We start from the raw sequence: 17,627 nt of genomic DNA, 5'->3' as shown, positions 1-17,627 counted from the left end.
TAGCCACAGCCTTGGATTCAAACAGAAATCAAACATTGCCCTGAAATGTTGCTCTGACTCTCTCTTCAGCATGCTGCCTTTCTTCTAGGTCGCATCACTGCAAACCTCAACTCTAAACTGGTTTTATCCTTCTAACTAACTGCAAGCTGAGAGAGGGGCTGCACCCATTTGCCATCTCACACAGAGCCCCTTTCCTGGCTCTCACCTCAACACAGGAAGGGAGCCAGGCTTATATTTTAACACTTGCTGGATCCAGGCGTTAGAAGGGTCTCACATACAGCCTACTTCTCGCCCCCCACACACAACGCCCCCCCCCAAAAAAACCACACCTCATCACACTAATATTGAATAAATTTGTGACTTGTTTAAGAAAAGCATACAAATGGTAATAGGAAAGGGTCAAACCACTATTTAAGGGTAAAAAAATCCCACAACTTATTTATATAAGCAGGATGCTCCTTCATAACTGTTGTGATTTGTGCTAATTTGTAAGGTTCCAAAACTGATGTACAAAATATTTATTAAGAAATAGCCTTCAGTATTGAAAGATAGTAATTAAGCAACAATGGTGAGAGAAAGAGAATGGTGCATAAATACCATCAGCTGTACTGAAAATGTATTCTACCATGTAAAACTGAATATTTGTCTCTTCTCTCCTATTTAATCAAAAAAGGCCCACAGCCTCACCTGGTGGAAATCAGTATATCTGCGTGAAACTGGCTTTTATATTACAATTACCATTTTTCTGTCATATACTTCTTTTATTTTATTATTAATTCATTAAAATTTGAGGGGATCATCACACCTAGACCTTATATGCTTAGTCTTCTTAAAGTTGCTACCCTGTTTTAACTTGCTAACTCACAGGTTGTTTTCAACATCTGCTTTGAGGTCATGAACTTAACAAATGACACAAGAAGAAAATGAAGCTAGTATGGGTGACAAGCTGCTTTCAGTTTCTGCTGGCAAAGAGACAATCTATTCCCTGTTCTTCAAGCATTGAAGAGATCTAGCAAGCTTGTTGGGTGGAAATAGATCTTCCATTTTACAGTCTCAGGATGGAATTATATGTTCTGCTCAAAATGGAACTAGCACCAAAAATGTAGCCCCACATTGTGTTCTCCCCATTTCACCCTATAACATTTAGGTTTACATTGTCTTTTTTTCCCCACTTCCGCTTGAGGTGCCACGGAAGATGGCTGGCAATACCATCGCTCCAGCTCCCACAGGGTAATTAGAGGCTGAGATGGGAGTAATCAGCCTCCCAAATTCTTCCTGGGGTAAGGGAAGATGCAGTCTCATCCGCGGATGCCCAATAAACCACCCCCAAGTTCATAAAGAAGGAGGGGGTGGGGGCACTGGATGGAAAGCCCCTGAGGGAGTTCGGATCTCCTGGACTCTGTTGCCGTCAGCGCACCAAGTTCCATTACTTAAGATGAAAAATTGGATTAAAGTTTTGGACATGCTTCAAGTGAGGAGGGGGAAATTAATCTGCCAATTAAGCCAGCCACTGAGGTGCGAAAAGAGACAGAGTGGAAGAAGGATAACATCTAAGTTGGTATGTTGGAATGGAACAGAAAAGGAGGGGGGGTAAAGCCTTTTTTACTATTGTACTCTGATTTATTATAATACTTGGCAACCCCCCCCCCCAGAAGAACCGTTTACATTATTTATAGCAAGCGAGATTGGAAAATACAAACTGTGTGGAAATAATAATATTATATAATTAAAGCTTCTGTTTTTTGAATTGCCTGGAAGAAGATAAAAGACTTTCCAAATGCTGATTTTAGAAAGAAGCAGAATCTCGTTAGCCGCTGGAGAGGCTTCAAAAAACTTTGGACGGGTTCTTATAATGGGGAATCCGCCATTATGGAATAAATATAAATAGTCATATGGGGAGGTGAGCTCTTAATATGTCATTATATCTGTATTTCAAGTCCAATTTGGTAAATCTCCTCTGGAAAGGCTAACGTTTGATGCAGTCGGTCTGGGAAAATTAGTGAGCAAACACCTAGATTTGATTCCATCGGAATTGAGAGAAGATGGCATCTGCCAGCAGCGAAATGACTTTTGGATTGATTTGGCATGAACACCAGCGTGCGAGGAGATACTGCAACAATAGAGGAGAGTCATACACGAAACCCACACAGAAAGACATCATTGCTTATTTCAACTCGCTTGTGGAAACAACTCGGAGGCCATGAAAGAAGGAAGGTTAACAACAGGAAAATTTAAAGGAACTATTGGAAAGACTATTCAAGGCAGCAGATGATCAGAGCCCCCCTGAACTTGAAGCATGGGGAGTCCCAACAAAAAAATTATACTTTAGGCAGAATATTTGGACTATTTGATATGTATTTGTATAATTTGGAACATTCATTGTGATTTGATTGGATTGTTAAAATGGGAAACGTAATAAAAATGATTTTAAAAACCCAAAACATTTAGGTTTACTTTTCTGCGTGGTTTCCCTGCCTTGCTCCTACAGTGGTATATAAAATGGTGTTGGGGAAACATGATACTATGCTACAGGTAAGTCTGCCTAAACATTGGAGAGGATGCCTTTTCTTTGTGGTAGATCAGAAGACACCTCATGTCATGCTTACAGACTTCCCAAGGGCATCTGTGAAAACCGGAAGTTGAACTAGATGGGCCTTTGGTCTGATCCAGCAGGAATCTTCTTATGTTTATACTTTAATACAAAGTACACAGGCTTCTTGATGTTGGCTCCATTAGAATACTAATCTCTATGGGATATACCATAGTAAAGGCCATGTGTGGGTACTTCCTGCTCACCCATCATACATTTAATTCATGCATTTTGCAAGTAATGCCATGAGAAGAGCATTCCTGGGCACCTCTTGTAAGCAGCTCTGATCTTTGGGAGGAAGAACAGGGTGTCAGTGCAATCAATACATAAACAAAGGGGAATCAAACAAGCTGCAATTCCAGCAGGCTTTTATCTTTTAAACATCTATTTAGAAAGGATTAAGCAAAATTAGAATGCACAACAGACTGAATAAAGGTGATTAAAATCTCTATGCTATGATCCATACTCCTGTCTCTTTTAACCTGCTTCCCAAATCATGCTTTGCTGAAGCAGCAGAAGGCGTTCTCCTACCTCTTTACACATCTGCACAGATTTTCTCCCTCCGTTTTCTCCCTTTTTTATTTCTTCTAATTGCCAGGAGGGGGGCATGGTGACTGTTGCGGAAGAAAATAATCCCCTTCAACAATCACACAGCTCCATAGCAACCAGGACGTCAGCATGAGACAGCTGCAGGTTTCCATCCTAATTTCTGCCCTTCCTCGGGATCTGAAACATTTGAGGTGAGCAAGCAATGTGTGTGTCATGGGAAATGAGAATGATGGACAAAAGCAGTGGTTATAAAGAGAGATAATTCTCAACGCAGTGACTGCAAAGGTAGGGTGTGGTTGTGAGCAGCTTGGTTTTTTAGATGGAATGCTTTTCCTTGGATTTTGAGGCTGGCTCTGCTGTGGAAGAGGGTGGCTGGAGAGCTGGAACAGAAGCTGGTGAAATTATTTATTTGCCAGCATGGCAATTACTTTTGAGGGCGTGCAGAGCAGGTTCCCTCACCAGCCTTCCTCTCGAGACCCCATTGCTGTCCAGGGTGCTGCAGGTTTATTGATTTATTTTTTAATGGCAAAAATGACTTCTAAAAATGGAAATGGTGGAAGTGGGGAATCACAGAATAATATACTCTTTTCTTTGACAGCAGGCAAGTACTGGTAAAAGCAGAGGGTTGGAAATAAAACATTTTCTTGAGGAGGACTGTTTCTGTTGCATAATAAACCGGCAGTTTTGGCCACATATTTACCTGCTTAAATAAAAGGCAGTTGAGGGGGAGCCATGTGACCCATTTCTCATGTGATCAGTTCCATTAGCAACAGGGAGGGAGGATTGTACAAAATATTGTCTCCCTTTTAAACCTCTGTTGGATTAATGTGCAGGTGTAGACGTCTTCAGAGCAACTGTGAACATGTGTTTGATCTACGATACAATGAGTGACAGAAATCCTAATGGAAAACCCATCTGAACTCTGGATTATACTTAGAAGCAGGTATGGCTTATTCAACCTTGAAAATTGTTTGGTTAAAGAAGGAAAGGACAGCTCTCTCAATCTTTGAAACAGCAATCAGATTTGCTGCTGAATTCATTTGTTGCTTTCTTTGAGCATTGCTAGTCTGCTTTTTAAAATCCATCCTGGCAGAGCTGAATAAGAAAAAAAATCTTTGAAATACACCCCACCCCTGTTTAAATAGAACTTTGCCCCTTAAATACATAAGAAAGGTGACTTCACCAATGATAATTTTACTTGGTGCAAAAATAGTGATTAAACAGAAATTTGACTTAAGCTAAAAGAACTACAAGCCCTTTTATCTTTCACTAATGGGCTTCCATAACACAGGTGTGTGTGTTCTCTCCCTTCATTGTCTTATAAATATGCCTTTGTGTTCCATAGTTGCTATTTTGCTCTCCTGATTTTAGGAGTGACACAAAATTTGAATGCATAACGTCCTAGGTTCAATCTCCAGTTCAATCTCTAATTCAGTGAAAGAATGGGCAGGAAAATAAACCCCAGCTGGAGAGCTGCTGCCCCTAAGAGTAGGAGCAGGCCACACTGGGCCAGCAGGACCAATGGTCAGACTCTGCACAAGGCAGTCCTATAGCTGGTCTCCTGTTGCAAGCAGGTAAATGCAAATGTGGACTTATTGCATTTGAGCATGACAGGTAAATGCAGGACAGGAAGTTTATACCAAGCAGCCAATTTATTTCTTCTAATTAGAAGGATGGGAAAAAGTAAAAAACAAACAAAAAGTGAAAATCCTCTTTTGAAAGCTCAAGCTGTATGTCCTCATGACAACTTCCTCCAGTGACTGGAGGAAGTGGAGGCGAATTCCCTGTATCTTGGGAAATGTAGCAAATGTTTGTGGGTTTGAAGCTACAGGCACTGATTCAGAATGCTGGATGGAAGCTGGTCTGTTCCTGAAAGGAAGCTGTTAAGAAATAACAAGACGTCATTAAAAATTTGTCACTGAAATGCCAAGCATATTAGAAGTCTTACATTCAGGGTAGTTTGAGAGCCAGTGTGGTGCAGTGGTTAAGAGCGGTAGTCACGTAATCTGGGGAACCGGGTTCCCGTCTCCGCTCCTCCACCTGCAGCTGCTGGGTGACCTTGGGCTAGTCACACTTCTCTGAAGTCTCTCAGCCCCACTCACTTCACAGAGTGTTTGTTGTGGGGGAGGAAGGGAAAGGAGGTTGTGAGCCGCTTTGAGACTCCTTACAAGAAAGAAGATTCCACCTAAACATTCGGAAGAACTTCCTGACAGTAAGAGCTGTTCGACAGTGGAATTTGCTGCCAAGGAGTGTGGTGGAGTCTCCTACTTTGGAGGTCTTTAAGCAGAGGCTTGACAACCATATGTCAGGAGTGCTCTGATGGTGTTTCCTGCTTGGCAGGGGGTTGGACTCGATGGCCCTTGTGGTCTCTTCCAACTCTATGATTCTATGATTCTATGATTCTATGATTCCTTAGGGTAGTGATAAAGCGGGATATCAAATCCAAACTCCTCCTCTTCTTCTTCTTCTTCTTCTTCTTCTTCTTCTTCTTCTTCTTCTTCTTAGTTTTACCAAACTCGGACCCTTGTAGGTTTTGCTGGGGGGGGGATTGCCTCAACAGCATTAGAACAAGAACAACAAGGTTATAAGATATAAATTTAATGAATTGATAGTAACAACAGCAACAAGAAACTCCACAGAAGACTGTGAAGAAACTCCACAGAAGACTCACTACTGGATGATTCCCTACTGAAGGGTAGCTACCCTTCAACTAAATTTTGGATTGGAACAGTGAGCTAAAATCAGTAAAGCATCTTGGTTAATTCAAATCCCGGTCCCAAAATTACAATTTGAACACCATCACTGGAGATGAATGAGGCCCACCTGCCCTGCCGCCACCCAGCTCACTGTGGCCCTGAAGCCTTCCCTATTCCCCCTCTCGTTTTTTGTCTTCCATTCTCTCTCTCTTCCTCCCTTTCTCCTCCTCTGTACTTTCCTCCGCCCCGACACTTGAAACGCAGCTGCTGTAGCTTGCCAGGCCCCTGGATGCAGTGAGAAGGACAGGCCTCCCCCATCTCCAGCACAGCAGTGTCCCTGCTGTTCCCATTGTTGCCACTGCAGCAAAATATCACAGGTACTGAGTGACTCTTAAACATCACAGAAATTAAATATTATTGGCATGAAGTGATTACAGGCATTTACTGACTCTCGTCTTATTGAGAGAAGTTGCTCCTGAAAGCTCAAATCTCTGCACTCTCTTGCCAATAAAACTAATCTGATTGGTTGTAGATTCAGGACAGACAAAAGAAAAGTACCGTATTTTTTGCTTTATAAGACGCACCAGACGACAAGACGCACCTAGTTTTTGGAGGAGGAAAACAAGAAAAAAAAATATTCTCAATCTCAGAAGCCAGAACAGCAAGAGGGATCGCTACGCAGTGAAAGCAGCAATCCCTCTTGCTGTTCTGGCTTCTGGGATAGCTGCGCAGCCTGCATTCGCTCCATAAGACGCACACACATTTCCCCTTACTTTTTAGGAGGGAGAAAGTGAGTCTTATAGAGCAAAAAATACGGTATTTCTTCCCACAATGGATATTAAGCATATGGAACTTGCTGCCGCAAGATACGGTAACGGCCACTGCCAGTGCTTTTTTCAGGAGGTACTCAAGGGTATGCAGTACCGGCACCTTTTTGTTGTTAAAAAGTGTGGCACTTACTGTAACAACTTCATGGCGAGTACCGTCACCTATTTTTATTGGGGGGGGGGGACACAGGCCACTGGCACTGATGGCTTCCAAAGTAGAGTTAGCAAACTGCCTGGAGGACTGATCAATGGCAGTTCCCTCCATGTTCAGCAGCAGTCTACCCTAAGAGAGAACAAAAAATGTGGGGAGGCTTCATGCCTTCAGGAAGCTTGTAGGCTTTTTGGAAGTATATGACTGGTAATTGTTAGCAAGAGGATCATGATCTCAGTCCGTTTTGTGGGGGCAATTTACATTAAGGCTTTGGATGAATGCTCAAATATATTTTAAATTCATGAAAGCAAGTGATTAATCAAATGAAAATTATTTTATTTGACTGAGAATATTTTCTTTCTACAAACTACATCAATCATGCAGGCAAGAAAAATGTGGTGCTAAAACAAAGGGGTTTATGCTGAATCAGAGCTGGCTATTCTGTGACCCTGCAGCCAGTCAAGGATGACCTGAGCAGCGTAACTGCAGGGGAAATGTGGCCCATGGCAACCAGCTGAAGCAACGGAGCTTCCTATCTGTTCCTCTGAAGAAAGAAGCAGGTTTGACATCTCCAAATAAGTCTTTGAAAGAAGATGATTTTTGCCCAAAGTAAATTATGTGTCTTTGGTGAGTCAGCACATAATGTTTTCAGCTCAGACTACAGAAGAACTCATAAAGTCATGTCTTTTATTCTGATGTATAATTTATACATGAACTGTGCTGCTGTTAAATATAGTGGTGCAGGTAGCTTTGCATCATGATCCTCTGCATAATGACTCAGAAGTCCCACTGAGGTCAATGGAGTTTGCTCCAAAGTAGGTGGATATAGGATTGCACCCTTAGGATACCTGTATGTAGAATATCTATATATAGGGATGTGTTTAGAGAGGAACTTAATGGTTTTATTCTGAAGATTTTTGCCAGAGAGATTTGAACCTGGAGTGGGATGCAGTATCCAGAAGGGAGGCCACAGTCTGTAAGAAGCAGAGTCGGCCTGGCCCTTGGGCACGGTGAGAGCACTGCTTCAGGCAGCAGAAGCCTCCCAGGCAGCAGACCCACCAGGAGAGAAATGCAACCATTAGCAGCACCGTTTTGGACAAGGGCATGCCAATGTCACCAAAAACCAGCGTGATCTTGCCCCCAATCAGTGCTCCCCGAGTGGTGGGTGCAGCAGGGCTCATGGTGGCAGCAGAGCAAGGGGCCTCAGCAGCAGCAGCAGCTCCACTTTCTCTTTTGCCTCAAGCAGCAAATGGGACGGGCTACACACCACTTGCATTGCTTAAAAGTGTAAATAAAACAGAAAGACTCATAGAATCGTAGATTTGGAAGGGACCCTGAGGGTCACCCAGTCCAACTCCCTGCAATGCAGGGATCTCAGCTCAAGCATCCCTGACAGATGGCCACCCAACCTCTTAGAAACCTCCAAGGAAGCAGAACGTCCACTGTCAAACAGCTCTTTGTTGGGAAACTGCCAGGGAGATAGTGTCCATCTGAGCCCCCAAGCCGGCTGCCGGACGATCCATCGGCCTCCCGTAGTCACGCAGATCCAACAGTTTGTGGCACGAAGCCTTAGAAATAGATAGGCTGCATTCCAGGCTTGTGCACAATGTTTATCAGCAGAAACACAGGCAGAAAGCTGCACCGCAGAAGAGCATAATTTACAGACTTTATTTAGCGTAGAACAGAACAAAAGAAAACGTGACCGTTCTGTGTCAGCATCTCTGGCCAACTGGCAAAAACGAAAGGAATATCAGAACATAAACATCCTGTGACTAGGACATGCGCAGACTCTGTGACTTACAAAGCCTGCTCCCTTTTAAGGTGGAACGGAAATATCCTAACATCCTCCCCCTTTCCGTGTAACCTGTTGTACCTGTGGTTCACCCAATTGCAACCTTTGTACATAAACCTTATGTTGTTCTCTTAAACCTTAGACAACCTTAGACATAAACCTTAGACAACAGATCAGCAGGAATTTCATTTCCTGGCATGTAGGACACCTGAATCAGTCCTTTCTGAATACACTCTCTTGCACGATGTAGCTTAATCTGCAAGTACTTGGTTCTCTGCTTGCAACTCTCGGAGTTCAGCAAAGCCAAACACGATCTATTGTCTTGATACACTTGTATAGGACATTTCACAGACACTCTGATGTCCTTAAACAGTTGCATCAACCATTCACAATCCATGAGTGAAAATGACAGAGCATTGAGTTCTGCTTCACAGGAACTTAGGCTCACTGTTGTTTGCTTTTTGCACAACCAGTCAAACAGGCAGTGGTTGTACATGTAGCATACTCCAGAAGTGCTTGTACCATCCGTGGTGTCACTTCCAAAACTCGCATCTGCAAAGATCTCAAGACCTCCAGTCTTCTGACTGGTGAACCTCAGCCTGTAGTGCATAGTCCCTTTCAAATAGCGGGCTATGCGCTTCAGAGCTTTCCAATCCTGAACCGTAGGATTGTTGGCATGTCTGCTAAGCAGATTACAGCTTACAGCTATGTCAGGTCTTGAACATCTGGCAATGAAATTCATCTTGCCTAGAATGCATCTGTACAGCGTTGTGTCAGAAAACGCTTCAGCAGCACTGTCTACCTGGTAACCTGTCACCATCGGTGTGTCTGCTGGGTTTGCATCAACCAAATTCAACCTGGTTAATACATCAGCAATTTTCTGTGTTTGGTGTACCAGAAAATTACCTGCTTGGTCCTTCTCCACCTGCAGAGAAAGATAGTTGGATACCTCACCAAGATCCTTCATGTCAAAGTGCTCCTTCAGCTGAGCTAGGGTGCTTTGGTAAAAAGCCTGATTCTTCCAAAACATCAGAAGATCATCCACAAAACATAAACAATACAGTTTGTTTTGCCCCTCCTCCTTGACAAACACACATGGATCAGCTTTGCCCTGGTGAAAACCTAGAGAAAGCAATGTCTCAGTGAGTTTTGTGTTCCAACACCTGGCACTCTGCTTGAGACCATATAAGGATTTCCGCAGTTTACAGACCATTCCCTTCTGTATCTGCACCCCATCAGGTGGAAGCATGAACAGCTCCTCCCCCAAAACCCCGTACAAAAAAGCTGTATTAATGTCATGGTGGGAAACATGCAGTTTCTCCTCCGCAGCGATCTTGAGCATCAGCCGAATGCTCTCATATTTGACTGTGGGAGAGTAGGTCTCGTGGTAATCCTGTCCTGGTACCTGTGAAAAACCTCTGGCAACCAATCTGGCTTTGTGTCTGACTACCTTGCCATTCTGGTCTGTCTTGGCCTTGAAGACCCATTTGCTGCCAACCAGTCTCATTCCTGGGACTACCGGTACCAGTTCCCAAGTTTGGTTCCTGTTCAAGGAATCAACTTCAGCCTTCATGGCATTAAGCCAAGGCTCAGCATCTTTAGAGGTTAACTCCTGAACCTCTTTGAAGCTTGAAGGTTCCCACACCTTCTCTGAGCTACTAAGAACAGCAGTTGCTGTCTTAGCAAACTCATCAGCATACCTCTTTGGAGGTCTGCCTTTGGTCGCCCTTTCAGACCTACGTACTAGACGCAAGTCTTCTGGACTCATCTCCTCTTTCTTAGGAGAAAAATGACCAATGGTGAACAGTGGTTCTTCCAGTTCATTGTCAGACGCATCAGATGGTCTGACTGAGGCCTGTGCGCTCTTGTAGTCTGCTGTGTCATCACTGTCACTGACACCAGCAGCAGCGCCGCCCACTGAACTGGAATCCGAACTCTGATCATCATCATCATCAGCAGCAGCAGCAGCAGCAGCAGCTTTCTCATCTTTAGCTGCTTGCTTGACATCACCTTCATCCTCCTCTGGGTAACTCTGGAAAATTCCCACATTTTCCCCCCACTTAGGATTGTACTCAACACTCCTTGTGAACTTAATGGACTTAGAGTTAGTCATCCATACCCTGTATGCACCTTTTTCGTACCCCATGAACAAACCATGTGCCCCACGCTTCCCAAGCTTGTTGGTTTGTTGTGTGCGTACCCACATGTCAGAACCAAAGATTCTCATGTGCTTGATGTTGGGCTTTTTGCCAAACATCTTCTCATAGGGGGTACAGCCAATGGGTGATGACAATCTGCGATTAACGGTATAAACCAAATTCCCCAGAGCCTCCCCCCAAAACTTATCAGGGAGATTGGCATCATGCAACAAGGTTTTGATTCCTTGCAGCAATGTTTGATTTTCTCTCTCCGCAAGCCCATTCATCCATGGCGATCTGGGCGTTGACATGTCATGCTGGATTCCCTTCTCAGTCAGGAAAGCTTCAAACTGCTGAGAAGTAAACTCCCCGCCCCGATCAGTAAACAAACAGGAAATACGTTTACCGTGCACATTCTCCAACCAAGCACAGAATGCCTTAAACTTCGGAAACGCTTGCGATTTCTGTTCGAGCAAAAACACATGAATGTACCTGGTAAAAGAATCAATCAGAATCATGAAGTATCTTGCTCCTCCTATAGAGGGCGCAAGTGGCCCAACCAGGTCTGCATGCACTAGCTGGTAGGGTTTGGAAGCCTGCCTGCTAGACTCCTTGCCTTTTGGAGCAACCTTCACCTTGTTCTCTGCACAAGATACACATTTCATGTGAAATTTACAGGGTTTGATGTTCAAACCCTCAACCACCTCTGGCATCTTGGCCAGTGCCTTCCAAGAGAGGTGACCAAATCTTCGATGCGCATCGTGAATGCAACCTGCATGAAGAACTTTGTTAGTTTGTGCAACACAACAAGAATCAGCATTAGATACAACAGCAGTGTCATCATAAGTTATATGGAACAAACCATCCATAAACTTTGCATGCAAATAGTCCTCTTTGCCTTTACTGATGACACAGACGCTCCTCTTGAAGGAAATCTGAAAACCACGCCCAGTAAGCTGTGGGACGCTCAGCAAGTTGCTTGCAGCTTGCGGAACATAAAGTACATTACTGATGGTAGTGTGCAGACTTGCAAGTTTCACAGTCCCTTCTCCTGCAATTTGCAACGTCCTTCCATCAGCCAGGTGGATCTCACCTTCCTGAGGCTTGAAGGAGATAAAGAGATGGCGATCCTTCGAAATGTGGCGATTCGCACCTGAATCAACAATAAATCTGCCTTTGGCTGTTGGAGCAGTCTTTACAGCAAGCAAACCCTTGTTTTGCACCGGTGTGGGCTTTTGCAGCTTGCCCCCCTGCTGCTCCTGGCCAGCAGACGTGCCTTTAGCCTTTGGTGAAGCTGTGCCAGCAAACATCGCTTTGTTTTTCCCTGGCGCGGGCTTTCCACCCCCCTTCTGCTTCGGGCCACCTGCAGGCTTTTTCCTCTGTTTATTTCCAGTCTTTGGACAAAACCTCTGAGTATGACCTTGGTTCCCACAGTTCCAGCACTTCACAGCTGCCAACGCTTTGGCTCCCCCTGGAGGCTGGAATGCTGTCCCACTTTGCTCCCCCTGAAGCGCACAAGCCGACTCAGCTGCATTCCTTCTATCGTATTCATTTTGCAAAGTTGCCAAGACCTTTGTAGCAGTGAGGTCTTGCGCAGGGAGGGTCGCCAGCTGACTTGCCACGGCATGATAGCTTTCATCCAGGGAGTCCAGGATGAGAATAGCAAACAGTGACTCAGGCATATTGAAACCTCTCTGAGCCAATTCCTGTCTGAGATGCTGCAACTGTAAAACGTGGGCTCTAAGATCTTCCCCTGGCTCCAAACGCTTCCTGTGCAGCTTTCTGAAATAAAGCAACACAGACCCAGCCTCTTGTCGGAGCTGACAGGCTCTTAGCCCGTCCCACATCTCACGGGCAGTTGCCTTGCCAGCCAAGGTGATTAACTCTTCAGGAGCTACTGAGAGCAAAATTATTCCCATGGCTCTCGAATCCTGTGCTTTCCACTCATCTGTCACAGGGGCTGGTGGGTTCTCAGAAACGGTATTCCATACTCCAAGCTTTCTCATCTGGCCCTCACAGTACCTTGCCCAGGTCTGATAGTTGTGGCCATTCAGCTTTAGTGGACACGGAGCAGTTTCTGAGGACTGTAAGAGATCCATCTCAGCTTTTTACTTGAGCCGTGAGCCCTTATTAACTTCAGAGACTCCTTATCTTGGCAGCCATTAATCACGAAGCCTCTTTGGCACAGCTCCCAGGCCAATTAAGCCTTGCCGGAGATCAAAGGCTCCTTGCCGAGGTAACAGAAAAGCGTCCCTTCCCTTTCTTTCGCTTTCCCCACGTACCTCAAACACAGTCTGTTGCAGCATTTACTCTCCTGTAGGTGCTGTGAATCTGGGCCCGAAACCTTGTTGTTGGGAAACTGCCAGGGAGATAGTGTCCATCTGAGCCCCCAAGCCGGCTGCCGGACGATCCATCGGCCTCCCGTAGTCACGCAGATCCAACAGTTTGCGGCACGAAGCCTTAGAAATAGATAGGCTGCATTCCAGGCTTGTGCACAATGTTTATCAGCAGAAACACAGGCAGAAAGCTGCACCGCAGAAGAGCATAATTTACAGACTTTATTTAGCGTAGAACAGAACAAAAGAAAACGTGACCGTTCTGTGTCAGCATCTCTGGCCAACTGGCAAAAACGAAAGGAATATCAGAACATAAACATCCTGTGACTAGGACATGCGCAGACTCTGTGACTTACAAAGCCTGCTCCCTTTTAAGGTGGAACGGAAATATCCTAACACTCTTACCATCAGAAAATTCTTCCTGATGCTTAATCTCCTTTGTTGTAGCTGGAAGTCAGTGGCTCTCAAACTTTTTTCACAGGGCCAAACTTTCAGAACAAAAGTTTTCTCATACCACACCAAATTTTTAATTGATAAACAGTGCTTGATTTATAATATACCGTATTTTTCGCCCTATAAGACGCACTTTTCCCCCTCCAAAAATGAAGGGGAAATCTGGGTGCGTCCTATGGGGCAAATGCAGGCTTTCGCTGAAGCCTGGAGAGCGAGAGGGGTCGGTGCGCACCGACCCCTCTCGCTCTCCAGGCTTCAGGAAGCTATCCCAAGTCTTGCAAGCCCGGCGGGATGTCCCGTGGGCTCGCAAGGCTTGCGGGCAGCAGCCTGCAGCCCAAAAGCTCGGGGGACAGCGGGGAGGTGCAGCGCCACCACCCCGCTATTCCCCGACCTGATCTGGAGGCTGGCGGGGGGAGAAGCAAGCCTGCTTCTCCCCCCCCCCCCCCGCCAGCCCCACAAGCTCGGGGGATAGGGGGATGGCGAAGTGCCGCCATCCCGCTATTCCCCGACCTGATCTGGAGGCTGGGGGTGGGAGAAGCAAGCCTGCTTCTCCCCCCCACCAGCCCCACAACCTCCAGATCAGGTCGGGGAATAGCGGGATGGCAGCGCTCCGCCATCTCCCTATTCCCCGACCTGATCTGGAGGCTGGCGGGGGGAGAAGCAAGCCTGCTTCTCCCCCCGACAGCCCCACAAGCTCGGGGGATAGCGGGCCAAGCTGTCCCTGAAGGCAGAAGAGGGAGACGGAGCACTCCATCTCCCTCTTCTAGCTTGGGATGGTTGCGCAAAGCCTCTGCAGGGCAGCGCAGTGCGCTGCCCCACAGAGGCTTGGGAGGCTGTCCCTGAAGGCAGAAGAGGGAGACAAAGTGCTCCGTCTCCCTCTTCTAGCTTGGGGATGGCTGCGCAAACCTGGGGGGAAATCATTTTTTTTCCTTTGATTTCCCCCCTCAAAAAATAGGTGCGTCCTATGGGCCGGTGCGTCCTATAGGGCGAAAAATACGGTAGAACACAACTACTTTATAAGGTGATCATGGGACACCAAAAAAACAATGTAGCTATATAAGAACAAGAATTATTCTCTAAATATAATTATAAATGTGTCCTCTCCAGCCAACGGCGCTTCTGGTTACAACTAAGATTGTCCTCAGTATCACTTGATGCTCTTGCTCTCTTTTGGAAAATATATCTATCCATATTCTGCAAATAAATAAAAATATTTTAATACTATACTATAGTACCCTGAAATGATTAAATGTTTCTTTGATTGTCCTTGAATCTTCCCTTCACCTTTGCCATCCAGGGTGGTGCTCCACACCTTTTGAGAACTAGTGCTTAATAGGATTAGGGCAGTGGACTCAGCTAGGATTAATTATTGGCTAGGATTAATCCAGTATATATTTAAAGACAAAATATATTGTTCTTTACTAAGAGAGCTTTCCCCCACCCCATTCAGACTAACACTTGGACTTCTCTCTCCATGCAGCCCTTGGAAGCAAAGGCTGAATATGTTGCTTGCCCATGAGATGGATACCAACGCTGCTCTACTTCTTACCCCAACTTCAGGGCTGTTGCTGCAGCAGAACCGCCACCATGAAGAAACCTCTAGCCCTCTGGCAAGCAATGAAATGATTGCTTTACCCAAGGAACACGGGCTTGAGAAAAATGGTACAGCCTCACCGTATGAGTTGATGCAAGGAGAGATCATAGCAGCCAGCCTGCTTTTTGGAGCTTTATGGCTATTCTCCATCTTTGGAAACTCCCTGGTTTGCCTGGTGATCCACAGGAGCAGGCGGACTCAGTCTACTACCAATTACTTTGTGGTCTCCATGGCCTGTGCAGACTTACTGATCAGCGTAGGGAGTGCTCCATTTGTCTTTCTTCAGCTAGCCTCTGGGAGCTGGGCACTTGGGAGCATGATGTGTAAGCTAGTAAGATATTTTCAGTATCTCATACCCGGTGTCCAGAACTACGTGTTGCTTTCCATCTGTGTTGACAGATACTATACTATTGTCTACCCGCTAAGTTTCAAGGTGTCCCGGGGAAAAGCCAAGAAAATGATTGCAGCATCTTGGATCTTTGATGCCGCACTAGTGTCTCCAGCTTTCTTCTTTTTTGGGTCAGGTTGGGACAACCATTGCAACTTTTTCCTGCCATATTCTTGGGACGGGGCTCTTTATGGTACCATCCATTTGTTGGTGGCTTTTCTGATTCCATCTGTTCTGATCATCCTTTTTTACCAAAAAGTAATAAAATATATTTGGCGGATAGGTACAGATGGTAGGACGGTTCGGAGGACTATGAATATAGTTCCGAGGACAAAGGTGAAAACTATCAAGATGTTCCTAATGTTAAATTTGCTTTTTCTGCTCTCGTGGCTCCCATTTTATGTGGTTCAACTTTGGCATCCACTTGAGACAGACTACAGAAAGAGCTCCTTGGTCTTTATGTCAGTCACTTGGATATCCTTTAGTTCCTCTGCTTCAAAGCCTACATTGTACTCTGTGTATAATGCAAACTTCAGGAGAGGGATGAAAGAGACCTTCTGCATGTCCTCTATGAAATGCTACCGGAGCAATGCGTATACCATCACCACCAGTTCAAAGATAGCCAAAAAAAATTATGTTGGGATCTCCGAAATCCCTGCGCCAGCCAAAACTGTTTCCAAAGACTCCATATATGATTCATTTGATAGAGAAGCAAAAGAGAAGAAGCTTGCCTGGCCTATTAATTCAAACCCAACAAATACATTTCTCTGATTAATTCCAGTCCTTTCAACAATTATTTGCACAATTGGAGCAAAGAACTATGAAAAGATTTGATCTATTTTGAGCTGGGGGGCGGGTTTGCATACAATTTGGCAGGGAGAATAAATGTTTTCTTAAATCCACTGATTTATTGTATACTGGATGTTTTCTGTTTTTGTTTTAAATAACTATTTCATGCTCTCTGAATTTAAATTTATTTTTCAACTGATGGGAGTACTGCAGATTGAACTGTTAATGTAAAAAGCAGTAAACTCATCAATTACTTCACAACACAAGTGTCCTGCTAAAGACAGACCATCTTGTTTTGGTTTTTTTAAATAATATTTATTACTTTCATAGATTGCAAAAAAAGAGAAAAAAGCAAGCAAGGAAAAAAAACAAAAGAAAAAACAAAGGAGAAAAACAAAAAGAAAAAACAATACAATACAATATATAAACAATACAAAACACAACCTAAACTCAAAACTAAACACATTAAACTAGGCTAAACAAACCCCACTACCTATCCTTAACCCTGAATAGAACAAAACAAAAACAATTTAAAAACATACATTGTCTCTTTTCCATACTCTATTTTTCATTCCCTTGTTTCCTCGACCTCCTCACACCTCCCTTTTTGTGTTCCACTTCTATAGATTGTTTCAGCAAATCCTTTCCATCTTTCTCCATTTTCTGTGATATTGTAAATAACGTATTTTTTTAACCTTATTTTCCATTAAAACTAAGATGCTTATATGTACTTAATTCCTTATAACATTTCTGTTAAGCCCATAAAAAATAAGAAAAAAAATCATTCCACCATTTTTCTATCACTCATTAGTTTTACCATAAGTCTATATACAAACTTTAAATTTTCCAATCTTCTTCCACCATCTCCTCTCCCAGGTTTCGGATTCTGCCAGTCCTTTCCGTCAATTCCATAAAGTCCATCAACCTGGCGATCTTATGTCCGAGGCTCTTAACTCTTTTCCAAGTCCCTTCTGCAGATCTTCTTCATTTGCTTTAATGCTAAAGAGCAAATCTCGGGGAAACTCCAGCTTGTCCAACCTTTTCTTCCTTCTGAACAGATCAACTAAATTTCCATAGTTAAAGCTACAGTCCATGAAGTATTTCCAGGTATATTTCAAAATTCCTCCAATTCCAAAGGCTCCCAAAACTTCAATCTCCTCCAAGCCTGAGTCCATGTCCCAAAAGTCAGTTAATCCCTGCATAAAAGGCTCTTTCCAACTTTCCTTCTTTAATCCAAGCCGGGATCCATTCCTCGGAGTCTGACTTTTCCTAGATTCAATCATAGAAGGCCTCAACTTATAATCCTCAATTTGCTTCTGAAAAG

General features: G+C 44.4%; 1 protein-coding gene across 6 annotated transcripts; it reads left to right on the top strand.

Annotated features, from left to right (window-relative positions):
* Positions 1-318: 318 nt before the first annotated feature.
* On the top strand, positions 319-16,604 carry GPR19 (G protein-coupled receptor 19). Of its 6 annotated transcripts, none has more exons than XM_081191052.1 (4): positions 319-3,330; positions 3,973-4,082; positions 7,198-7,440; positions 15,013-16,604. In XM_081191052.1, the coding sequence occupies exons 3-4, from the start codon at positions 7,430-7,432 to the stop codon at positions 16,283-16,285; spliced, it is 1,284 nt and encodes a 427-aa protein (XP_081047178.1). In that variant the 5' UTR covers positions 319-3,330; positions 3,973-4,082; positions 7,198-7,429; the 3' UTR covers positions 16,286-16,604. The 6 variants fall into 6 exon arrangements, with proteins under 6 accessions (XP_081047178.1, XP_081047181.1, XP_081047182.1 ...); XM_081191054.1 differs by lacking the exon at positions 319-3,330 and adding an exon at positions 3,337-3,424; XM_081191057.1 differs by lacking the exons at positions 319-3,330; positions 3,973-4,082 and adding exons at positions 3,350-3,424; positions 6,100-6,212.
* The last annotated feature ends 1,023 nt before the right edge of the window (positions 16,605-17,627 follow it).

Source organism: Podarcis bocagei (genome assembly GCF_964188305.1).
Source record: "Podarcis bocagei genome assembly, chromosome: 4".
Classification (NCBI taxonomy): Eukaryota; Metazoa; Chordata; class Lepidosauria; order Squamata; family Lacertidae; genus Podarcis; species Podarcis bocagei.
Note: the sequence above shows the minus strand (reverse complement) of the source record. Positions and strands in the feature narration are given on the sequence as shown.